The sequence below is a fragment of the Dama dama genome, chromosome 28 (genome assembly GCF_033118175.1).
Source record: "Dama dama isolate Ldn47 chromosome 28, ASM3311817v1, whole genome shotgun sequence".
NCBI classification, from domain to species: domain Eukaryota; kingdom Metazoa; phylum Chordata; class Mammalia; order Artiodactyla; family Cervidae; genus Dama; species Dama dama.
The window spans coordinates 42431665-42458261 of record NC_083708.1 but is presented as its reverse complement, the minus strand read 5'-3'; the positions used below and the strand labels follow the sequence as shown (position 1 = coordinate 42458261).

The 26597-nt window shown below is 40.9% G+C and overlaps 1 protein-coding gene across 5 annotated transcripts in view; it reads right to left on the bottom strand.

Moving 5' to 3' along the window:
* The window catches only part of ATG5 (autophagy related 5), a 116136-nt gene extending 103523 nt beyond the window's left edge, over positions 1–12613 (bottom strand). For 3 of the 5 annotated variants that reach the window (XM_061131440.1, XM_061131442.1, XM_061131443.1), the window contains exons 1-2: positions 12378–12613; positions 6100–6263 (exon numbers count right to left, since the gene is read on the bottom strand). In XM_061131440.1, coding sequence (XP_060987423.1) covers positions 6100–6207 — 108 coding nt within the window. In that variant the 5' untranslated portion in view covers positions 6208–6263; positions 12378–12613. Of the gene's footprint in view, positions 1–6099; positions 6264–12126; positions 12147–12377 lie in introns of those variants that run through there. The other 2 variants (XM_061131441.1, XM_061131444.1) reach the window with 2 other exon arrangements.
* Between the last annotated feature and the right edge of the window lie 13984 nt (positions 12614–26597).

Here is a 26597-nt window from a genome sequence, read left to right as displayed (position 1 = left end):
GCCACTAAAGGTTTTAAGCTGGCAGGTGAAAAGATTAGATATGTATTTTTAAAAAATTACTCTAACTGTGCAGACTGGAAAATGGAAAGAGGGCAAGACTGAAACCAGGGAAATCAGTTAATATTATAAAATCCCTTAGTTTTTAAATGGTGGTCTGAACTAGGCTGTATCATGGCATATGAAAGGTGTAAGAAAAGTGCGAAATATCTGAGATGTAAAATCAGACAGACTCAATTATGGCTGAATGTCAGGGATAAAGGATAAGGCAGTATCAAAGGATGAGTCCCATGTTAATTGCTGCAAGAGTAATTAACTAGCTGGATGATAAAAGAAGAATAGAAGATGGCAGACGACCAGATTTTCTGGAGTAAAGATGATGAGTCCAGCTTCAAACACACTCAGTTTGGGTTCCTTCGAGATGTCTAAGTGACGTTATCAGCAGAAAGACATACAGGTCTGGAGCTCAGGAGAAAAATCCTGGGGAGATGTTAAGATAAAAATGCTCAACAAAGACATAAAAATGGAGTGACAGCTCTAGTGGGGGAAAAAATAGAGAAAGTGAAAGTCACTCACTCATGTTCGACTCTTTGCAATGCCATGGACTATACAATCCATGTAATTCTCTAGGCCAGAATACTGGCGTGGGCAGCCTTTCTTTTCTCCAGGGGATCTTCCCAACCCAGGGATTGAACCCAGGTCTCCAGCATTCCAGGAGGATTCTTTATCAGCTGAGCCACAAGGGAAATCCAAGAATGCTGGAGTGGGTAGCCTATCCCTTCTCTAGCAATTCTTCCAGAACCAGGAATTGAATCGGGGTCTCCTGCACTGCAGGTGAATTCTTTACCAACTGAGCTATCAGGGAAGCTCCCCCCCACCCCCCAAAAACCTAGAGTCATAGACCAAAAAAAAAAAGCAAAGCAAAGGGGACCACAGGAGTAAAACCAGGGATGAGGCACTACAGAGCGAGAGGACAGCGTAATAAAACCGAGGAAACAGCCAACAACATCAAATAGGGCTGAGAGATCAAGCAAATCAAAGTTCAAAAGCAGACTCAAGGTCTGGTTAAAAAATAAAAAAATAAAATTTTTTAAAGAGATGTCATTAAGGACTTCAACAAGAACAGTTCTTTTGGAGCAGTGTGAGAATATGATTACAGTGAGGGAAGTGGTGGGAGGTAGGAAGGAGACAATGAGTACAGACAATCCTTTTGCTAAGTCTGGCTGTGAAGGAAAAGCAAGAGGTTGAAAGAAAGATGGGGTCAAAGAGGTCTGTTACAGTATAGGAAGGATCTGAGACAATATAAATGCTGCAAAGAAGTTGTCAAGAGACAGGAAAGTTGAAACTAAAATAAATAGAGAAGGCAGAAGATGGGATCCAGAACACAGATGGAAGGTTGGACCTTGCCCGAGAAGAAAGGGCACCTCTTCCATTAAAACAGGAGAGAAGAAAGTGAATATTATCTGTGCAGATACACTTTACAGAGTTGGTGGCAGAAAGTTAAGGAAGGTCCTGTCACGTGGTTTCTATTTCCTTTGTGAAGTAGGAAGTGAGGCGAGGGCTCAGAGAAGGATTCCTAGCAGAGAACAGACACAGTTGACTATGGGAACATAAATGGACTGCTGTGAAAAGTTTAGGGTCTATTCAGATCAATTACCACACATCTGCGTGATTACCTCTGGTAACAAGTCACAAAATACGAATGCAATTTAGTGTGTATGTTTTATATTGGGTAATCTAAAGGAAAAGTTAACAGTTTAAATGAATATAACAGAAACAACAGAAACTGAAAAGTTGCTTTGTTTCTAGGCAAGTTCTTTCCTAATACTCCCTGTAATATAAGATATAATTCTCAGTGATATATGACATACAGAATTGGCTGAAAGATTTATATAGAGCCAACAAATCAAAATGCAGAAATAAACAGAAATATATCTAACATTAATAAGCTTTTCCAACTGAAACAGAAAATCTCGGAAGACTCTTTGAATAAAAATTATTTAATTTACAAATTTGGTACAGAGTGGATATGTTAAAATCTAGTTTCTAAGAAAGAAGCTATGAACATTAATAAAAGGAAACTACATTTCCATTCACCTATCCTTCCTGCACCTCCACCTGAACACGAATGGACGCTTCAGGCCATAATGACAACCCAGTTATGTCACCTCACCTGAACTCTAAGAATGTCTGGGAAAGAGGTCTACTAGCTCTCAGGCCAAATTTTCATCTCATTTCATCTCGCTCTTTAAAACAGTATCATTATTATAACTCAAAGCAATTAAAAATACTTTCAAGCTTAATTTACAACAAAGAGACATGTGAACTAAAATCATACTGGCACTAAAATGTTACTCTTGAGAGTATTGGTTTTGTATACAGCATTTTCTTTCTTCAGTTCAGCTCAGTCGCTCAGTTGCGTCCGACTCTTTGCAACCACATGGACTGCAACACGCCAGGCTTCCCTGTCCATCACCAACTCCCAGAGTTTACTCAAACTCACGTCTATTGAGTCAGTGATGCCATCCAACCATCTCATCCTCTGTCATCCCCTTCTCCTCTCGCCTTCAATCTTTCCCAGCATCAGGGTCTTTTCAAACGAGTCAGCTCTTCGCATCAGATGGCCAAAGTACTGGAGTTTCAGCTTCAACATCAGTCCTTCCAATGAACATTCAGGACTGATTTCCTTTAGGATGGACAGGTTTGATCTCCTTGCGGTCCAAGGGACTCTCGAGAGTCTTCTCCAACACCACAGTTCAAAAGCATCAGTTCTTCGGGACTCAGCTTTCTTTATAGTCCAACTCTCACATCCATACATGACTACTGGAAAAACCACAGCCTTGACTAGATGGACCTTTGTTGGCAAAGTAATGTCTCTGCTTTTTAATATGCTGTTTAGGTTGGTCAAAACTCTTCTTCTAAGGAGTAAGCATCTTTTGATTTCATGGCTGCAGTCACCATCTGCAGTGGTTTGGGAGCCCCCCAAAAATAAAGTCTGCCACTGTTTCCACTGCTTCTTCATCTGTTTGCCATGAAGTGATGGGACCGGATACCATGATCTTTGTTTTCTGAATGTTGAGCTTTAAGCCAACTTTTTCACTCTCCTCTTTCACTTTCAAGAGGCTCTTTAGTTCTTCTTCACTTTCTGCCATTAGGGTGGTGTCATCCGCACATCTGAGGTTATTGATATTTCTCCCAGCAATCTTGATTCCAGCTTGTGCTTCATCTAGCCCAGCGTTTCTCATGATGTACTCTGAATAGAAATTAAATAAGGAGGGTGACAATATACAGTCTTGATGTACCCCTTTTCCTATTTGGAACCAGTCTGTTGTTCCATGTCCAGTTCTAACTGTTGCTTCCTGACTTGCATACAGATTTCTCAAGAGGCAGGTCAGGTGGTCTGGTATTCCCATCTTTCAGAATTTTCCACAGTTTATTGTGACCCACACAGTCAAAGGCTTTTGCATAGTCAATAAAGCAGAAATAGATGTTTTTCTGGAACTCCATTGCTTTTTCGATGATCCAGCAGATGTTGGCAATTTGATCTCTGGTTCCTCTGCCTTTTCTAAAACTAAAACATCTGGAAGTTCATGGTTCACGTATTGTTGAAGCCTGGCTTGGAGAATTTTGCGCATTACTTTACTAGTGTGAGATGAGTGCAATAGTGCGGTAATTTGAGCATTCTTTGGCATTGCCTTTTTTAGCGATTGGAATGAAAACTGACCTTTTCCAGTCCTGTGGCCACTGCTGAGTTTTCCAAATTTGCTGGCATATTGAGTGCAGCACTTTCATAGCATCATCTTTTAGGGTATGAAATAGCTCAACTGGAATTCCATCACCTCCACTAGCTTTGTTCGTAGTGATGCTTCCTAAGGTACACTTGACTTCACGTTCCAGGATGTCTGGCTCTCGGTGAGTGTTCACACCATCACTTTTTCTTTCTTACACTTCAGTATTTATCTAACTCTTTGTGACCCCATGAACTGTAGCCTGCCAGGCTCCTCTGCCCATGGGATTTCCCAGGCAAGAACACTGGAGTGAGTTGCCATTTCCTTCTCTACACTTAAGCATGCATGCATTTAAAGAGCAAAATCTGAATTATGCTGCATGAATTTAAAGTTCAGTTCTTTGTTTAATATTTATTATATGACTGTCACCCAATAATCTGCAAAAACATGATCACAATGACTATATAGAGTTTCTTTTGGGTGAAGAATTAGGAAGAATTCAAGAAAAAAAAATCAATTAGTATTAAAAACAATCTTCTTCCTCCAACAGTTAATCCCATTACTCTACCATTTTTAACTCAATTAGAAACAAAAAATAACTTACCCTCTAGTTCTCACAATGGTCTTTTCATATTTAAACAGATTTATATGTAAGGAAGGTAAAATATTATATTCTCTACTTGCTTTTTTTAAGTGCAGAAAATGTGTCAAACATCATGTTCTGATTTAAAAGTAAACAGTCTTAAATCATATATTTCTTAGCTTTCACTACTTTGACCAACTGGACACAAATACACTCCTTCGTGTAAGTACTATTAGAAAGCTGCCCAAGGTTAAAAGTTTTCATTAAAATAGCAAAAGCTAGTTTGGAAACAAACTTAAATGATATCCTAACCCAGACTACAGTGGGAGAAGAGTGAAAATACATCTAACAAATGAAATGTGTCTAAAAATAAACTATGATCACTCTTCATTTGTAACCATGGAAGTTTTTCTAAAGGTGGAAAATTGTTGTGTTTACAAAGTAAAAATGATTCAAATTTATATAATCAGTTATGATTATCTGAAAAAGTACAAAAGACTACCCAATTTCTCTGAAATTATCATTCAGTTAGAAAACCCAGAAAATTTAAACAAACCCCCAACATGGGGGTGGAGAGACTTTTATGTACTGAGTATCTACCATTTGTGTGACATATTCCAGATTCAAGGACGCACAGAGAAAAATGAAACAGTTCCTATATCCAACAAGTTAGAGGACGGGCCCCTAAAGGCGCTTCCTCCATCAGTCTGACTCTCCCCATCTTGGGCAGGTAGGGGACAAGTGCTGCCTTGCCAGCACACAGGGGAGAAAGCCAAGGGCAAGCTCTACTAAAGTGAAACAAGAGACAGTCCAGCACTACAGATGTACTTCCACTTCTCCAGGTCTTTCTGAGTAAATAATATTGTATGTGTGTGCATACTGTCGTTTCAATTGTATCTGACTCTTCGCAACCCCACGGACTGTAGCCCATCAGGATCCTCTGTCCATGGGGTTCTCCAGGCAAGAATACTGGAGTGGGTGGCCATGTCCTTCTCCAGGGGAGCTTGTCAACCCAGGAGTCAAACCCATGTCTCATGTCTCCTGCACTGGCAGGCAGGTTCTTTACCACTAGCGCCACCTGGGAAGACTGTACCTGAGACACAAAGGAAAAACTAAAATGACAGTAAATGAGAATGTCTTTGCCTACTGGGGACTATTTAGTGAAAAAGCAAGATACTATTATCTCTGACTGACAGATGCTTAAGTTTGGACCATATCAGCAGTTAGAAAAGGAAAAAAAAAAGAAGACTAAAATCAGAAGATAACTGATATTCTCTTTTTAGAACAGATAATACACTAACTCAAACCCACAAGCCTACATGCAACAATTTATGTTATTAAACAGTATATTTCATATTCTCTGTATTAACTCATGAACATATGAATACACACTCGCGTTCATACGTTCACTCAGCTATCAAAAAGAATTTAAATAGTTGCTTTGAATACAAAAGAATCAAATCTGAACCTATCATTTTCAAAATAGCTTCCTGTTAAAAAACCGCACATAACTTATGATTCATTATCATATACTATAGATGTGTAAGAAAAAAAAGTCAAGAAGGTCCCGTATCAACATGTCAGCAGTGCTTTTATCCTCTGAGCAGTAGGATTAGAGGCGATTCTTACTTCCTTCTTTTCACAGATCTGTGTCTCCTAATTTTTTTTCCATAATAAGCACATATTAATTGTGTACAACATGTTGAAAACCAGCCATCTGGTTCTTAAGAGCTTTCTTTACAGAAATGGACAAAGTTCTGACATCCCATTTGCCACCACCAGCATACTTACATAATATGGTTCTGCCTCACGTTCAGTTATCTCATCCTGATACAGGGTGAAGCAAGTTGGAATTCGTCCAAACCACACATCTCGAAGCACATCTTTGTCATCTGTCATTCTTCCAGTGGTGAAAGCAGTACATATAGGCTAAGTTATTTTCAGCCAAAGCCAAACTGAAAATAAAATGAAGAATATTAGTCTGATCCTTGTAAGAATAAATGAACCTGCTCCAAAACAAAGATTATAGGAAATCAAGAATGCCATAAAGATTTACTTCAAAAAACTACATGGTGGGCATTGTTTAGAATGAATGCAAAAATCAGTACAACAAATTCCAAATGTAAAGCTATTATTTATTTAAAGAGATCACGGAAGTAACCATTTCAAAATTACATATACAACTAACAAACCACAGCCAAAGTGAAACTATACTTGCAACATCCACTCAAGCCCCAAAAAAGTATACTGCTTATCTAAAGTGAACTCTTCACCTCTAACTTCTGTCTCAGTTTTCTCATCTATAAAATGGGAATAACAGCACTGACCATGTAAGAGAGACGCGAAAATTAAATTCATACATGTAGAATACTTACAATAATGCCTGTAACACAGTACTAGTACTATAAGATGCATCTGTCATCATAATTTACAGAACCAACAAGAGTGTCTCAAAAAATGTTTAAAAGTCAAAAACTTTAAGAACTTAGAATAATCAAAGGTATTATCTAGTGTAAACTGGAATTATAAGACTAAAGGAAAATATAACCAAAAATTATGCACTGAGCATTGCTAGTAACACTCACTATAGAGTCACAATTTGATCATTTGATACGCCCAGCTCTGCGGCAGATGCTGAGGGCTTCACAATGACAATGACAATGACGATGGTGGTGATTATTTTTTAAAAACCTCAGGCATATCTGACTCTGCAACCCAATGGATGGTAGCCTGCCAGCCTCCTCTGTCCACGGGGATTCTCCAGGCAAGAATACTGGACTGGGGAGCCATTCCCTTCTCCGAAGGATCTTCCAGACCCAGGGAGTGGACCCGAGTCTCCTGCACTGCAGGCAGATTCTTTACTGTCTGAGCACCAGGGAAGCCCCTACAGGCACTGCCCAGAAGGTACTGATTACAAATCTGCTAACACACCGTGCACTTCCGTGTCCTCTCCATAGGTGTGCTTAGGCTGGTGGTTCCTAACCTAAAGCAGCCTTTCCCACCTTGTCTTCCACCTTGGACAGCCTTCAGGATCCTGCTCAAAACAGCCTTTCTTCCATGCATGAATCAGGCAGAACCTCACTGCACCTTTACTTTTCCTCTACTGCAGCAGGATTTTCAATCTCATATTCTTTCCACCATACCATATTAATTGCCAAACATCCCTTTCAACTCCAAAATGTCCATGGTTATAATTAAATGTTACTTTGTGAGTGCTTTCATAAGGGAGAAAGGGAAGAATTTAAATATTAACAGAACTTACAGTGTTCAGGGAAGAATTTTAAAAGATACTGAACTTGAAGAATGGGTAAAATATGGACAGAAGAAAAGACAAATAACCCAAGCAGGGCAATACAGCATCAGCAAAGACAGGAAGTGGCAGGAGCAATACATGAGCCAACTTTTTAGGAAACATATTGGGAACAGTAGCAGACAACAAAAGAGCTGACACCGTGACATGTTCTACTACCACACAGGATTTTAAGCAAGTCACTTTACTTCATTAAGTCTCAATTTCCTTAACTGTAAAAGTTACCAGGGTTCTAGAAAAAAAAATCTACAAAGTATGCAACATGGTACTGGACACAGTAAGTGCTGAGACATAAAAGCAATTATTATTCCTTTAATGTCAAATTTGTAAATATATAATGTAACTAGATCATGAAGTATACCAAATAGATAACTGTAGGTTTTCAATTTTATCCAACAAGCTGTGAGGTTCTATAATGGTGAAATAAAAACAATTATCTGGTATAGTCAGAACTATGGCTTTTCCAGTAGTCATGTAAGGATGTGACAGTTGGACCATAAAAAAGGTTGAGAGCTGAAGAACTGATGCTTTCGAACTGCGGTGCTAGAGAAGACTCATGAGAGAGACTACAAGGAGAGCAAACCAGTCAATCCTAAAGGAAATCAACCCGAATATTCATTGGAAAAACTGATGCTGAAGCTGAAGCTCCAATACTTTGACCACCTGATGGAAAGAAAAGACCCTGATGCTGGGAAAGATGGAGGTCGAGAGGAGAAGGAAGCGACAGAGGACAAGATGGCTGGATGACATCACTGACTCAACGGATGTGAGTTTGAGCAAACTCAGGGAAATAGTGAAAGACAGGGAAGCCTGGCATGCTGCAGTTCATGGGCTTGCAAAGAGTAGGACATGACTTAGCAAATGAGCAACAACAACAAATCTGGTGGCAGGGCACAAAAGGCACAAAAGGAGATCTGAGTCAGAGAAAGGATAGCCAGGAAGCAATGTCAGCAACTAAGGTGTAAAATAATGAGTGCCTGACCTAGACTGGTAGCAGTGGATTGAAAACAGACAGGTAGGAGGCTTTTCCAATGAAGAATAGAAGTTGGTAGAAAGACTGGCTGAGGGATAAAGACAAGGACTGAAAAGATTTAAATGCTTACAGCAGGCAACAGAGTAAGGCAGTTAAGAGGTTTTGAAACTGGACTGACATGGGTTTCATCACTGACTTCCTCATATAAGCTGTGAGTCCTTGGACAACAAACCTGACATCTCCAAACCTTGTATCTGTAAACTGAAGATAATTCTAATGTCACAGGTTGCTCTGTGTTTAGCACCTAGTAACCAACAACTGGAAAAATGGAATATGTATTTAATTCCATGGCCCCTCTGCTTGCATACCCTTTTCCCCTTCTCTTGGCCAATGCTTAATCGTCTTTTAAGAGTGAACCTAACATCAGTTTCTTGGGAAGCCTTCCACTAAGCAAAAGGCAATCTAATTACTTATTATTTATCTTTATTGTCATATGGTATAACAATGCACTGCAGTCATGTTTATCTTATCTGACTCTTGCCCCTCCCAAAACTGACCTGTGAGTTCCTTGACAGCAGAAACTGAGTCATATATACCTTTGTATCTGGGAGGGTAGCACAATTAGCACATAGTAGGTTCTGGAATTTTTGTTAAACACCGGAAAATATATAAATAAATAAAATACATAAACCCCAAAGTTACACCAGCTACTTAAGAAACTTCTCCACCTAAACTCTTCCCTAAATTGGTGCAATCACACTTTAAATTCAGTGAATTTTATTATTTTAGAAAAATATTTTTCCCTCTCATACATACACAATGATATCAAACCACGCATCCAACTTGAAGGGAACATTTCCAAAGAACAGACATCTCAATTAGAAATAAGCTTCTTTAGGGCAATGACTACTACCTGACTGCTATATTTTCTACATCTAATTCACAGCCTGGAAAAATGGCAGGTGTGTCCAACCAAAAACACTTAGCAAACAGTATAGTGAGTATAAGAATGTAATGCACAATTAACAGTCCCTTTTACGCTACAAACCAAGAAAAGCTAACCTACTACCTGAAGCTGTTTTTTTGCTGACAAAATCCCCAACTATCCACAAATTACTTAAAATATCAAATACCTACTACTAGTAAATTTGTAAACATCTAAAAATATGCTGGCTGGTCTCCCTTTAAATTCAAAAGTGTGCTCTGAGTACTGCCCAGTGTTCTCATATTTCCCTAGTCCATTTATTCTTCCACTGTCCTAGATCAACTCTCTCTTCTCAGATTTTCACATCTCCTTCCTTACGACTTGGCTTTTTACCTATTTCCTTCTATCTGGTTACTAAGGATCACCCGTTTTGAACAGGGGTTTTAAGGAGAACAGGTGCACCCCCATCCTGGCGGATAGTCTGTAACTTGCCCCAACCTCCAAATGTTGAAATGTCCTGAGGTCCCTGAACCCGACCTTTGGAGATCTCTTAGGGTTTTAAATATCATTTACACAGTAACAATTCCCACATTCATATCTTCAACCAAGACTTTTCTGAACTCTAGTTCCACATATACTACTATACACTGACATTTCATTTGGAAATTTAGCAAGTGCAAAACTGAAAATGATTTCAGATCTCCCTCTCTCCTCTTCCCCAAACCACTAAGTGGTAACTCCATTCTTTAGTTGCTCAGGCCTTAAATTTGGGAGTCAACCATGACCCCTCTTCACAGCTGACCAGCTCTAGTTTAGACACCAGTCTAGAACCTGGCTATTTCTCACCACCTCCACTATTACCACACTGATCCAAGTCACTGTGACCTTTAACTCAGATAAATGCCATAATCTACCAACAGAGGTCTCAACATTTCCACAACTTGCTGCAGAGAGATAACAACGTAATCAGAAAAAAAAAAGTTTTTAAACACAAGTCAGATGATTTCACTCCTTTATTCAAAACTCTTGTTGTTTAGTCCCTTAGTCGTATCTGACTCTTTCGCAACCCCGTGGACTGTAGCCCTCCAAGTTCCTCTGTCTTTGGAATTCTCCAGGCAACAATATTGGAGTGGGTAGACGTTCCCTTGTCCAGGGGATCTTCCTGACCCAGAGGTCCACACACTGCAGGTGGATTTTTTACCACTGAGTCACCTGGAAAGCCACTCAAAACCAGACCATCTCATTCAAAGTAAAAACTAAAAGTGTTTAAAAAAAAAAAAGTCTTACCAGGCCCTTATATGACCTAGGGCTTCCCTGATAGCTCAGTAGGTAAAGAATCTGCCTACAGTTCAGGAGACCTGGGTTCGATTTCTGGATCAGGAAGATCCCCTGGAGAAGAGAATGGCAACCCACTCCAGTATTCTTGCCTGGAGAATCCCATGGACAGAGGAGCCTGGTGGGCTATAGTTCATGGGGTCGCAAAGAATCAGACACAAGACTGAGCGACTAACATTAACCACCTTCTCTGACCTGCTTATCTACTTCTCTCTCCAACTCGCTCCCCCGGTTCAGCCAAACTAGCTGATATGCTGCTGCCTCACGGACTCTGGCTGTTCTCATGGCCTTTTCCACAACATCCACATGGCACCTTTCCTTATCATTACTAGGATTCTGCTCAAATGTCATGTTCTCTTAGGCCATCACTATAACTTCCATGACACTAGCATGTCCCATTCCCCTTCATTACTTTTTCTCCACAGCACTTTTCACCACTCCACTTCACATACACTTTAATTAATTTTTAAATTAATGTCTCCCCACCCCAAACCTCAAAGTGAACTTCATGATGGCAGCAATTTTTATTGTCTTCTTCACTGTTTACTGTTTCATTTATTTTTTGTTCAGTGCCTGGCACATAACTGGCACTTAGTATCTGTTAAATTATTAAAGTGAACCTACACATGAAGCTTGTATATTATTCTAAAATCTCTTATCCATATAGTATCATTCTGTTCGTTTTTCCCCAATTTTAATCAGCATACCATGGTGGATCAAAGAACATGCTCAAATCCTATATAAAATTCTAAAACTTCCCTCAACTGCTACCCTCAGCCCAGTAAAAATTTGAATTTTACTTTCAAATTCAAAATTCAGTCAACTCCCATTATGGAAGTCACAAAATAATTCGGTTCCCAAAATTCCAAAATTTATCAAGTAAATTTTAGAAGGCTTTAAAAGTTCAGTGCCGTTTGACAGCCTCTGGGTTCTGATTCTTGCTAAAAACATGTTGTGCTTCCACACCCTTCAGAAAAATCTAGAACCAATCCAGTTTCCCTAAGCTCCTCAACTTCAGATGTGACTTGAAAATAATCCAAAGTATAATTAAAGTATATGAAAGTGCTTTGCCAACGGGAAATTGATTTTTTGGCACTAAATATTATTAAAATGAGACTTAATGAATGCTTTGAGAAGATAAACTGGGGAAAACTCCACAGACTTCGGATAGAATCGAACTGCCTATGAAATAACTATGATCTAAATAACTACTCCACGAAAAATGCAGGTCCTGAACTAAACTCTAGAGCCTGCGATGAGACCCAGGCTTCCTACCTTATAAAGGAACGGACGTATTCCCTCCAGAGATCACACAGGCTACACCCTCCAGCTGGCGCTAGAGCTCCGGGGGCGGCGCCTGGGCAACGCCACCTTCCTCGGTGGAACCACCTTCACCCGCCACCACCGCCCGGGGGAGCGCTCCTCTCGCCGCACACGCCCCTCCTTTTCACCACACCTACCTGGCACTTCCCCAACCCTCTTCCTGCGGGCATTTCCTCACACTGGGGTGACAGACACACACATACCCTACTAGAAGCGCCGGCTTCTCCTCCGGCTTCCTGCACAGGTGGAGAGTGCCCAACACACTATCCCGCCGAGATGCACCAGCCCGGAGTCCCGACGGCTCGCGCAGCCGCAGAAGGCACCTGCGCGGAGGTCGGAGTCGAGCCCAGCTGCACTTCCGCCCTCCGGTATCCAGCAAAGACGGCCCGCAGCGCCGCGGAGCCCTGAAGCCCACCGCAAGTCCAGTCACCCTCGGCGCCCGGAGATGACGTCATGAGACCCCACGTGGCCCGCACTCCGCCCTCCGAGTTCGGCCCAACCCTGCACGGAGGCTGGAGCCGGGCTTGAGCATGCGCGGACCGAGCGGTCAAACCCTTGGCAAGTTCACAGATGCTCTGCCCTCTTGTCTGTGCTTTTGGCAGTCATTGATATTTAAGGAGGTTATAACAGTTCTGTGAGAGCAGAGACTTTTACAAATACGGAGATACTGCTTCACTGGAGCTTGTTTGTGGCGTCTCTCTCCTGGCTTCCCACAGTAAAATTAATAAAATGTTGGTCTTCAAAGTGTTTTCATATCTATTTTCTCATCTTCACTTTGTCAGAGCCACAGCATGAATTAACAGGCATTTAACAATAAAATACCTGAATACTGAACCCCTCCCATCCATCCAATTGTATATACCTTTGTCTTCCTGTTGGTTAAAATAACAAGCAATTAGTGAATTTACTCTTAAAAACTGTTGGCATTGGGTCTATCTAGAAGCCTGAGAGAGTCATTTCCTAGGCAGGTTGATAAGAAGTCTAGGGGTCCCCAAGGAGAGAGAGGTCTGGGATATTCAAGGAGGAAGAAAGGACAAACTTTTTACTTTTTTTCCTCTACATTCCTTAGGATTATGTAACAATAATGTATCCTGCCTGAGGACAGTCTTTGGATTAAACCCTCTGGCTAATTCTGTTATCTTAAAATGTAAATTATGGGAGTAGGTCTGGTCTTTACAAGGATGTATCCTGCCTGAGGACAATCTTTGGATTAAACCTTCTAGCTAACTCTGTTATTTTAAAACATAAATTATGGGAGTAGGTCTGGTCCTTACAAGGATGTATCCTGCCTGAGGACAATCTTTGGATTAAACCTTCTGGCCAACTCTGTTATCTTAAAATGTAAATTATGGGAGTAGGTCTGGTGAGGTCTTTACAACCTCCAGACATTCTTTGGATTCATTGGAGAGTATATAATTCCATTGCTAACACTAGCAAAGGGGGTACTCTTTTGCCCCCTTCTGATGCCTATGTCAGCTTTCTCTATCTCCTTTATACTTTAATAAAACTTTATTACACAAACGCTCTGAGCGATCCAGCCTCGTCTCTGGCCCCGGATTGAATTCATCTCCTCCGGAGGCCAAGAATCCCACGTCTCATTGTTCAGTAACAACCTTTCAAGCCTTACCAGACATTTAACGTTAGTCTTTTAATTACACATTCCATCAAAATATTATACTATGCATACCGAGTAAATACTACTTTATTGTTCCTGATAATTGGGAAGATTAGGAAAATCCTAGTATTAGCCATAGGATACTTCTAAAAAGAAGAATCTTCTTAGGGGTTGTTGTCTCATCTAATGATTTATTAGTGGTGAATCACACCTTATTGGTGGGCCATCAGATCAACTTTGTGGGTCCTGACTAGCATTTTTTAAGTGGAAAAAAATAGAAAATATTGGCAGGCTTCACACAGGTATGCAGGTCAAGAAGCAACAGTTAGAACTAGATATGGAACAACTGACTGGTTCAAAATTGGGGAAGGAGTGTGACAAGCCTGTATATTGTCACCCAGCTTATTAAACTTCTATGCAGAGTACATCACGTGAAGTGCTGGGCTGGATGAATCACTAACTGGAATCAAGTTTGCCTGGAGAAATATCAACAACCTAAGATATGCAGATGATGCCTCTCTAATAGCAGAAAGTGAAGAGGAACTAAAGGGCCTCTTGATGAAGGTGGAAAAGGAGAGTGGAAAAGCTGGCTTAAAACTCAACATTCAAAAATTAAGATCGTGGCATCTGGTCCAATCACATTATGGCAAATAGAAGGGGGAAAAGTGGCAGTAGTGACAGATTTTGTTTTCTTGGGCTCCCAAATCACTGCAGATGGTGACTGCAACCATGAAATTAAAAGACTCTTGCTCCTTAAATATGCTAGAGAGCATATTTAAAAGCTGAGACATCACTTTGCCAACAGAGGTCCACACAGTCAAAGCTATGGTTTTTTTCAGTAGTCATGTACGGATGTGAGACTTGGACCATAAAGAAGGTTGAGCACCAAAGAATAGATGCTTTCAAATTGTGGTGCTGAAGAAGACTCTTGAGAGTCCCTTGGACATCAAGGAGATCAAACCAGTCAATCCTAAAGGAAATCAACCCTGAATATTCATTGGAAGGACTAATGCTGAAGCTCCAATGCTGTGGCCACCTGAAGTGAAGAACCAACTCACTGCAAAAGACCCTGATGCTGGGAAAGACTGAAGGCAAAAGGAGAAGGGGATGGCAGAGGATGAGACGGTTAGATAGTATCATCAACTCAATGGATATGAGTCCATTTGGTGGACTCATGAATTTGAGCAAACTCAGGGAGATAGGGAAGGACAGGGGAGCCTGGAGTGCTGCAGTTCATGGAGTCGCAGAGTCAGACACAACATCGACTAAACAACAACACATGTTAAGGTAAATATTGTTTCCTGAAACTTTTATTTTAATATGTATGTGGTATACACTGGATAGGAATATGAAATACATTTCTTGATATGGGCAGCAGTCAAAAAAATTTGAAAGTCACAGTCCAGTCCACTTCACATAATCAATACAGAAATCCTCTCTATGCATCCTCAACAGACAACCATTAGCCTCTATAAAAGAGTTCTTGGGATAAAGTTGCCCTTCCTTCCCAATGGTAGCCAAAACTAAATGGAATTTACTCTGAATTGTATCCAAAAAATTAGGTGGATTAGTGAATGGATAGAGGGATGGATAGATGGATAAATATTTGATAATGCAAGTATAGTAAAATGTTAATGGTAGAATCTATGTAGTAGATTGGTAGAATCTAGTATTTGGGTGTTCACTGTAAAATCCTTTCAACTTCGCTGTTATACTTGAAATTTTTCCTGGTAAAATGTTGAGGGGGAGGGGAGAAACTGTGTTTGGCGAACCCTAATAGTTGGAGAGTTATTATTGACCTAAAATCCAGCTTCTTGTACATTTGAGAATTGACCCTGTTTACTTCCTCCCTCTCCTTGCGCCTCCTCTACTCACTTACAGCCTATGGCATACATAGCTAACCTTTGTCCTAACAGCATTTCAGTTATGTAAAGGTAGCCTTCATACCTCATAACCCACTCAGTATAAATACTGTCAGTTCTTTCAGCTGCTCTTCACATGACATATCTCCCTTCTAGATGGCTCCAGTTGTTGGACTCTTTCCCATCTCATGATTATGCTCCCTGAGTAAAAATTTGGATGTAAGAAGAATTCTGTATTTGTTCTTTGTCACTTCCATTTGTTAACATTATGTCTTCCCTCTTTGTCAGTGGCCCTGCATCTTTTTAATTTTTTTTTTCAATGAACATAACTTTTAAGGAGCCCTTTGTAGTTGGCCTTACCATTTCTCCCAAGCTTCAGCGCATTCTGAGTGACTCTCAGGCAAACATGTGAATTTACTTATCAACCTCCATTCATCAAAGGGGAATACACAAGTCCTCTAAAATTCTGGGTTCAAAGGAGAGACTCACAGAAGTCTGTCAACAATATGATTTATTTTCTTCTCACTATAATAGTTTTCAGTTGTAAAATCTTTTATTTTTGCATGCATTACAAATTGAAGGACTCAAAGTTGTGGGGTCACAACTTTCTTTGCTCTAAATTTACTTACATCTGCCTTCCTGAATTCTAAGGTGTCTCTACTAACCCCATGAACTCTAACATGCCATTACATCCTGACCTCAAGTTCCCATCTACCCTCTTTCCTCTCCAGCCTACTAGTTTTATAAGTTGTTGTGCAGTCACTAAATCGTGTCCAGCTCTTTGTGACCCCAGGGACTGCCACACACCAGGCTTCCCAGTCCTTCACTATCTCCCAGAGTTAGCTCAAACTTATGTGCATTGAGTTGATGATGACATCTAACCATCTCATCCTCTGTCGAGTTAATTAACCCAAATGTGATTCTTCTACTACAGTTATAATGCCTCTGATTGCATGCCAACCAATTAACCTGTCTTCCAATTTCCCTCACTACTGATTTCTTCCTTCTGCCTATAAATATGCTTCAACCATTCTCCCATCCTACTGAAATCCTTCCTTCAACCATCATCACTTCTTACCTACACTATTGGGCTAGCCTGCTAACTGGTCTCCATGCTGCCAGTCTTGCTCCGTTTGCCCCAGGAGCCAACTATCTTTGATTTAGAATTCAACCAGAGTGGATTCTCTGAAATGAATTCTTACCATATAACTCAGATGCCTCAGTCATTCCTTCTGAACAGATTTCTAGTTTCTCAGCATGACCAACAAGGCCCTCTATGCCTAGCTTTTCCCTTTTTTCTAGCCTCATTTCCTAATGTTCCCTGACAAGCACTTTAAATTCCAATGGTATCAAAGTCTTGCAGCTCTTTGCACTCAGGGTAACATGTTTGTGTTCCCACTGTGCCTGCTGCCTAAAGTGCTGCCTAAAGTGCTGTCCCCACCAGACCCATTTCCCTTTTCCCCACTTCAAATATACCACTCATTGCCCAAGATAGTTCAGGTGGTAGAAAGTTTTCTCTGATCCATTCAGTCTAGGTTAGGTGTGCTTCAACATTTCCTCAATCATTTTTTTTTAAATCCCTAATGTCAGCACAATGCCTGGCATTCAGTAAAAGTGGAAATAAAATAAGCTGAACATGAGCTTTCTTCTATGATTCCCATCACTTTCCCCTTAGGAACTAAATTCTTTCTCATAGCCTAGAGTTTAGGTAGAAAGTGATTTCCTTTATTCGTCAATTTCCAAATGATCAACAAGGAAAGCTGAAAGTGATTGAGATACTCTGTTGTTAGTGGAGTGGGAGTCCCACAGTGGCCTGTGAATCAGGATCTCTGTCACTGCTCCTCCTGTCTTGTTGCCGGTTGTGTAGTCTGCGTGCAGAAGGCGCTGTTGCTGCTTCTATACGGACTCCATCTCTGCAGTGTATCCCCAGAACACAATCACATGTCTGTTCTTCCAACCTCTAATCTTTACTCAAGCAATACCCCTCAGCTGATGCTACAATGAAAACTCCTAGAAAGTAGGGATGAATATGAGTCTGCATCTATGAACAGCCGCAAATGAGTCCCACGGGGGGAACTGGACGACTAATTTGACATCATGATGTACTCTAACCTGCTTTGGGATACACACTGTGATGCTATGCATATGCTAGTTTAAGCGTCATTTATTGTTGCCAAACTGAGAATGCCATATCCAGAAGTGTCAAGGTACCAACACATCAGAAAGACCACACTCCAGAAGCAGCTGTTGCCAAGAACATCTGTCATCCCTCCACTCTCCTGATCCATACCACGTGGCTTGCTAATTAGCATAGTGAAGTCAGAAACAGGTTTTTATTTTTGGCTTCTCAAAAGTAGGATAAATGTTAGAAATGAGATCTCATTTATGAAATTATCAATATTTAAGATATGTGGATTGACTAAAACATTTTAGAGATTCTTGCCACCCTTGAAGGAACAAAGTGTAGGAATCCATGAAGCCTGCAGCTTCATCCCTAAATTTTCTTTTGTCTTCTATAGAGATTATAGAATTCAGCCACAGGAAAGATGTTAAAGCTGCCTCAAGATAAGATTTTTCGGAACAAAATACTGAGAGCACCGTAAAGAGCAGAGGGTTTGGCTCTTACATAGCTTGTGCAGCAGGTTGTATTAATAAGTGTCTGTGGGTGCCCTGGAATCTGATCTAAAAATGACTTTCATTATAATCCCATATCCAGATTATGGGAAATAATTAATCCTCACCAGCCTCAATTTCTTTAGTAGCTATGTTTATCTGTGGGAAAAAAAAAACCTAAGAGTTATACATGCTCAAATTAATCTTGGTCAGTAAGGAAGAGTGGCAGATACCAACTCTGTCCCTGAAAATGTTTCTTTATAAAAAAAAGTTATTTATTTATATGGTCTTAGTTTCAGCATGTGGGATCTAGTTTCCTGACCAGGGATTCAAACCAGGCCCCCTTCACTGGGAGCGTAGTGTCTTAGCCACCAGACCACCAAGGAGGTCCCTAAAATGTTTCTTAAATTCTAAAAAACAAAAACAATGGTAATGGTTTCAAAAATTTGGATTTCTGGCTTCTCCTGGAATCAGACAACCCTGGCCCACTTTCTCACAGGGCACCCGAGTGCTAGAGTGGAGCTATACTTGCCCCCTTTCAGGCTGGGAGTGACCTCTCCAGTGTCCCACTGTCCCCATGCTATCACTTATTTAGACTTTGGATTACCTACCTAGATGCTGAAGGCAGTGGAGCTTAACACTCCTCTGTAACTCGTCGTGTTTCTAAGGCACTGCCTACCTCAGTCACACATAAATATTCATGTTGAACAAAAGACCAAAACAACCAGGCCAGAATGCATTAGACTGAATAATTTAACACACATTTGATTGTAATTGTGATCATATTTATGGTTCTAAGTTTTTGTTGTTGCTCACTTGCTAAACTGTGTCCAACTTTTTGTGACCCCATGGATTGCAGCACACCAGGCTTCCCTGTCTTTCACTATTTCCCACAGTTTTCTCAAATTCATGTCCAGTGAGTTAGTGATGCTATCTAACCATCTCATCCTCTGCTTCCCGCTTCTCCTTGCTTCAGGGTCTTTTTCAATGAGTTGGCTCTACACATCAGGTGGCCAATGTGTTGGAGCTTCAGCTTCAGCTTCAGCATCTAAGTTTTTACCTTTAGAAAATTCTAAGGACACATGCTTGGAAGTTGGGAAAGTATCACTATACAATATTTGCTCCTATGAGGTGAGAAAACATTTGGAGGATTCAAATATTACTGTGAGACTTTCAGAGCTCAACAATCATAGGCAGCCCATTTGTGTCCATTCAGCTGACATTCTAAAATGAATCCAGGAACTGGGCAGATAGACTCCTTTAACTTTAGTGATAGCTTTTCCTTCACTGTGACAAGTTTTCATTCAGTCATTTAAACATTTCTTGAGTTCACATAATTAGGTGCTTGGTAAAGTGAAAATAACTCTTAAGCAACAGCAAAGGAACCCCTCAAATTTCAATACATGATTATATTATTATACTTAAAAATCACAACTTGGATCAGTTTTCCTATGACTACCATGTCAACTATTTAGGACCAGATGTAATTCTAACACTGCTGCAGATAAAATGTGGGTTTCTGTTGAAAATATTATAAGACTATGATTCTAGTTAGTACTCTCTATCTACTCGCCTACACAGATTCTACACAGTGAATAAAAAAAACATGCCAAATATTATTTGGAAACATATATACATTCATAACTAGTATGCATTTGTGTTTTAATTTTTGGTCCCCCCAATTAACATTATTCTTAAAAAATCTTTGAATTAAATTATGTGATGGTTCATATATGAATATTTTTCTATGGACAACTCTTATTAAAAACTGGGGAAAGTTTTTAGTCAGTCAGGCAGTTTTTCAGTTTGTTTTTTCAAAAACAGAAAAATAGTCTGGGAAGTGTAAAACTTAAGGGGAAGTCTTAAAAAAACAAAACCGGACTGAACACCCTGATTCCTGAAACAGAAAAAGAAATCCTTGCAATAACACGTTGCTGTCACCAGGCGTCACAATCAACCTGATACAAAGCTCAGAGCTTCCCTACCAGCAAGGCTAGTCAACAGCACTCTCAGTGATGTAATAGTCTGTTTCCCAACGGGGAACTTCTGGTTATCCCAAGAGATTTTGTGAAATCCTTAAAAAGTTTTCACAACAAAATTATTTTAATTAAAAAAAAAAACACTTTCTAAACTTTGTCAGTTTTGACAAAATTCCTTCAAATCCATTCCCTTTGTTCTTGGGTCGGAAGCTAGTGCAGTATAGCATAGCTGAGGACATGCATGCATGCCCAGTAATGTCTGATTCTCTTTGACCCCATGGACTTTAGCCCTCTGGGCTCCTCTGTCCATGGAATTTTCCAGGCAAGAATACTGGAGTGGGTTGTCATTTCCTACTCCAAGGGATCAAAACTGCATCTCTTGCATCTCCTGCATTGGCAGGTGGATGCTTTTACCACTGTGCCACCTGGGAACCTCTATAGCTGAGGACATGAACTCTTAAATCCCATGTCTGACATCTATTACCTGTATAGCCCTAGACAAAATCATTTAATAATGGCTACAAAATTCCACAGGGCTAGTGCAAAATGAAAATGAGGGCCGTTTGTTAAGGAATTTCAAGATAGTGACAACAGGCCCTGTGTGGTACAACAGGTCACACACCCAAGAATTTGAGTCTTATGTAACTTCTCCAATCCTCCACTTCTCCATTTTCCTCATGGTTGAATGAGAAAAATGGTGGCACCTACTTCATAGACTTGTTATGAAGAGTAGGTAGGATAATGCACATAAAGCATTCATCACAGTGCTTGGTACATAGTGAGCTCAAAAGAAACACGAGCCAGTGTTTGGTGCTTTTATGTCCATCAGACGCTGTGCCTCCCCTCCTCTGCACCAGCCCTTTTTACAATCTGCTGCCAGAATAATCCTCTTTAGCACAGTTCTAATGTCTCACTGCCCTGTTTTTTTACGAAAACCAAGTCCTCACTGCCTACAGAATAAAATCCAAATCTCTTGGACTAACCTTATCCAGTTTTCAGCTTCATCACCCATCACCTGTCTGATTGCCTGGTCTCTGACCTCTGCCTCACATTCTGTGTCTTTCCTGACCCTGTTCCTTCTGCTAGAAACACCCTCTCCCCCCGACTATAAGGAAAACACAGGAATCACAGTCACAATTCTGCTTCTGTCTTAGAACTGCTTACTGTGTAGTCTGGGAAACAGAATATTACACAGAGATTCAGCAAGAATGCAAGACAAGGAGAAAAGAATAGTTAAGGGGGAAAAAATGTCTTAAAAGTTTAGAATTAGAAGTCATGACTCCAGTGGCACTTTTTAAAGCATTTTGTTTCATAGTTTATTAATGGTTACTATATTATGCATAGACTCTATGTTATGTGTATCAAACGATGGATTCTTTTTCAAAAATATAATTCATATCCTTAAGTTAGTAAATGCTAAACTTAAAATCAGGGAAAACATATACTTTTAATTCATACGTTTTAGAACAGTTTCAGGTTTACCCCGAGTTGAACAGAAGTTCAGGAAGTTCCCCTATACCCTGTCTCCACACATACACAACTTCTTCCACTATGATATCCTGCAACAGTGCATTTGTTACCACTGATTAAACTACCTTTGCACATCTTTCACCCAAAGTCCAGGTTTACATTACGGCTCACTCTTGATATAGTCAGAGAGGCTAAACATGAGTTTATTCAAATGCATAATGACAGGTATTTGCCATTATAGTTTTATACAGAGTTGTTTCACTGTCTTGAAAATCCTCTTCACTCTTTCTGTTCATCCCTCCCTCCTCCAAACCCCTGGAACCACTGATCATTTTATGTCTCCATAGTTTTAAGTTTTTGAAAATGTTGTATAGTTGAAATAATAAAGTGTGAGGCCTTTTAGATTGGCTTCTTTCAGTTAGTAATATCTATTTAAATTTTCTTCATGTCTTTGCAGGTTGCGGTGTTTTTTAAATAAAATTTCAAATGAAAGTCACATTTAATTACACTGAGTAAAACATTTAGAGGAGTTCTCTTTTTTACTTTAAAAAGTACTAATTTTTTTTTTAAGACGTACATTTATCGACAACTCTTGGGACTTCCCTAGTAGTCCAGTGGTTAAGACTCCACCTTCCAGCGCGGGGTGTGAAGGTTCCCTGATCAGAGAGCTAAGATCCCACATGCCTCTCAGCCAAAAAACCAAAGCATAAAACAAGCAAGACTGTAACAAATTCGGTAAAGACTTTTTAAAAAGTTGTTGATGGTCCACATCAACAACTCTTGTGTTGGGGCCTTTCTGCGGGATAATTTGCTCACATACCTTATATATTGGAATTGTCATCCCAGAGATGCTGTATTCCTAAAGGCTCTCTCAATTTTAGGGACAAGTGGGATGGTTTAAAACACCGACTTTTTTTTTTAAGTATTCAGTTTGCCTCGAAATAAAGTTGTGGAATAACTGCTGAATTTTTTTTAAAGCCCATTTATATATTACCCTTTCACATTCACCTCCTAAATCTGATGGCATGGTCAGCCCATACCTTTCTCCTTTATCTTTCTTCTTAAGTGGTATCACTACCACACACATGCCATGGTTTATTTTTCATGTTTTTCTAAACACTACCACTGAAATGCTCTATAGCCATCACGGTGTTCTATGATCCACTTATTACCTGGGGCTTTACAGGATTGTCATGACTTAGGGGAATGAGAGAGAAAGGGAAGGTACAGGTATTTCAGGAAAGGAATAAAGAATGACTGAAAGCAGGGATGAAACATGTTCATGCCTGAGTGCTGTGAGTGTATTTTATTCTGCAAACGTAAGAGACCCTATGACAGGAGGTTAGACAATTCATCATATACATTAGTTAGCTGGTTAATGTTTACAGAGCATACTACGTGCTGGGCACAATTCTATAACATTTTTCTAATACTGTAACCAGAATCTTAATGCTTATACAATTTGGGAAGTCCTCTTTGGAAAATACACATATTCACAAAGAAATTACAAATAACAAAATTAAGTGACCCTAGAAAGGGCCCATGTAAATGAAGAGATCTGAAAATTTAGCCTCACGGTAAACTCACTTTCGTTTCTAATGACTGAGAAACTGAAGTGAAGGAGCAAGCTTCAGGCAGCCCAGTTCTTCACCTCTCACAGGTCTCCAAGACTGCTTCGTGTTCCATGATTCCAATTTCTCCCTAGAAAAGCAGTTCATCTCGGCTGTGTTGCCATTAGAGCAAAGGGGAGAATTAAACAAGAAGCTTTCATGTTCTGCGTGCCACACACACATTTCTACCCACCATTTATGCACCCTGATTTTATTCACTGCCTGTTCTAGGCAGGTTTTCTAACATTCTTTTCATTGAACCATAACAACCATAACATGGAATTTCTGTATCCCTGAAAGACATATACAAATAAAGCATCATCTTCTCCCCCATCTCCACACTTTCCCAGCAGTATATAAAGTGATTAGTGTTCTCACGGAACAGTGTGCTCATCCACTTAATAGGCTTTTATGTGCATGGCTGTACAAGGTACTCTTGATGCTAAGATGTATCAGAAGTCATTTCTTCCCTCAAGGGACTCACATTCCATTTTGGTAGAGAACTGATAAGTAAACACATGATAACAACAGTTCCTCACAGGCTGTAATAGAACTATGTACAACTGTTATGGGAACCTAGCTTTGAGAGCACGTGTGTGTGAAGTCACTCAGTTGTGTCCAACTCTTTGCAACCCCATGGACTGTAGCCTACCAGGCTCCTCTATCCATGGGATTTTCCAGGCAAGAATATTGGAGTGGGTTGCCATTTCCTTCCCCAGAGGATCTTCCCCATCCAGGGATCAAACCCGGGTCTCCCACATTGTAGGCAGACGCTTTACTGTCTGAGCCACACGTAGTAACATATAAAATAAGTCTTAGAGGATAGATACAACTCATGGACAAGGTAAGAAAGGGCTTTAAGCAAGGGGCTCTACCAAGGGGTCCATGGTTCAAATTAAGGGCCTTGAAGAATTGGGAAAAGAAAATGAGTATGTCTTTATTTTCACTAACCTCCAGTTTGAAATTTAAGATTTTTTTTTTCCATTATAAATATAGGTCACAAACCGGTAGTGTTAGCAATACTTGTAACTTTTTACCAATAGAAACATAGATATATTCATATTGCAGTTGACTCAGATTCTTTAAACATTAATTTGCACACATTGCTACTTTGAAATTACTATAGGAATTAGACTCACTGTAAGAATTTGTGATTTATTGCATACTATATAACACAAATTTGTTTTCCTAATATTCTGATAAGTGTATAGGATTATACAATTATCTCTTCATAGTAACATGTATGTCTATGTAATAATATGTACATTTATGCATTTAAATATATTATTCTGAGAAAAGTCCATAGTCCTCACTAGATTGTCCAAGGGATTCACTGTGAAAGAATAAATAAGTAAGCTTAAGAACTCCTGTTCCAAGCAAAGGGAGCAGAAGACACAGTGAGTTTAAAGATGAGGACTTGTTCAAGAATTCAATCCCCTGTGCTGTCTTTTCCTTCTCTTGACTCTGTATTGCGCCCATTCTTTTGTCTGACTCTTTGCGACCCTGTGGACTGTATGTAGCCCACCAGTCTCCTCCGTCCATGGGATTCTCCAGGCAAGAATACTGGAGTGGTTTGCCATTTCCTTCTCCAGGGATCTTCCCGACCCCTGGATCGAACCCAGGTCTCCCGCATTGCAGGCAGACGCTTTAACCTCTGAGCCATCAGGGAAGCCAAACCCTGGCCTAAAAGAGCAAGTGTGGCTTTGAACACACTCCATGAGGCATTCCACGCCCCTCTGTCCTTATCTTCTATCACATGTCCCGGAGCTCTGTCCAGCCTCACAGAAATGCTTTACTCTTCAAAAAGGTCCTGCCACTATCACCTCAGTGGTATACAAACTGTTCTGCTTGGGACTCTACCTCTCACCACTTCTTTTTCCTGGTTAATGTCTATTTTTCTGTTAGGTGTCAGTTTAGAGGTGTGTTCCTCGGGGAAGTCTTTCTACTCTGCCCACCACCCCCGCCCCCAGCAATGCCCCAAATGTCTCCTCTATGTGCTGCCTTAAAAGTTGTGTTTACAGTTTTTTCTTCTTTATGTGGCACAAATATTTTGCTACACAGGCCACAAAAATACTTTCACTTTTGGTTGGTTTGAATTTGAAAAGAAGGATGAGCCATGGCAGGGGTGGGGTGTGTGGGTGGAGAGAGTGGTAAGCAAAAGGGCAGAGAAAGGGTTTTCTTAACTGGCTGTTGGCCCCTCTGAGGAGGAGGAAACAGAGGACCTCGATTACTGAAATGACCAAGAAAATGTTCTCCCTTGGTTGGGTGATCCTTTCTGTTCAGCCAGGAAGTGAGTGGGGTGGTGAGGGGCGCTGGCTGAAGGGCGCTGGATGGAGCTAGCTGCGGGACTTGGTCCTCACTGAGGTGGGCTGGGTGCAGGGGAAGGGTGTGGGGAGAAGGGCAGGGAATGATGAATCCTTAGTGGTCAGGACCTGTTGCTATGGTGACACAATGTGAGAAGAAAAGGTGCGCTCACATCCACAAATTTAAGTGTCTTAATTCATGCTGGAAAACACGCAGGATTAAACGCTTGGTGTCTTCGAGGTGGAGCTGTGGAAGCAACTTTGGACTGGAGGTCAGGTCTCTGAGTTGGGTCTGGATGTCTTCACAGGTGGCCCTAAAGAATATGCCTACCAATGCAGGAGACTTAAGAGACACGAGTTCAATCCCTGGGTTGGGAAGATCCCCTGGGGGAGGACATGGCAACCCACTCCAGTATTCTTGCCTGGAAAATCCCAAGGACAGAGGAGCCTGGTAGGTTATAGGATTGGCACGGCTGGGTGCAGCACGATCCTGGTGAGAAGACTATGAATCCTACCATGAGGCCTTGGAGACGGACTTGGGGGGGGGGGGGGGCAGTGCAGGGCTAAGGAAGAGGAGAGAACGGAAGAAGGAAACAGTCCACTGAATCAGGCTTGAAATTCAGTCTTAAGAAGCAAGCTGCAGCTCTGTCAGGGCTCGTGCCTGGGAGCAGGGGAAGCTCAGGGCAGCTTCCTCCCGGTGGGGCCGGGGCTTCGCGCTGCGGCGACAAGACTGCAGAACTAACAGAACTGACCAGATTTCCATCCTCGCAGGCGATGTCAGAGGAAGTGTGCCAGCCCCGCCCTGGGCATCAGTTTCTTCGTCCTGAAAATGGGAGAGCGCCGCCTGACCTGTCTTCTCTGAGCAGTGACAGCCGGGCAGGTGAGCGCAGCACGTGAGACGGTGGGGGTCAGCTCCGTGGCGGGCAGAAGGTAGGGGGCCCTGCCCGGCGGAGGATGCGCGCATTGGGGCA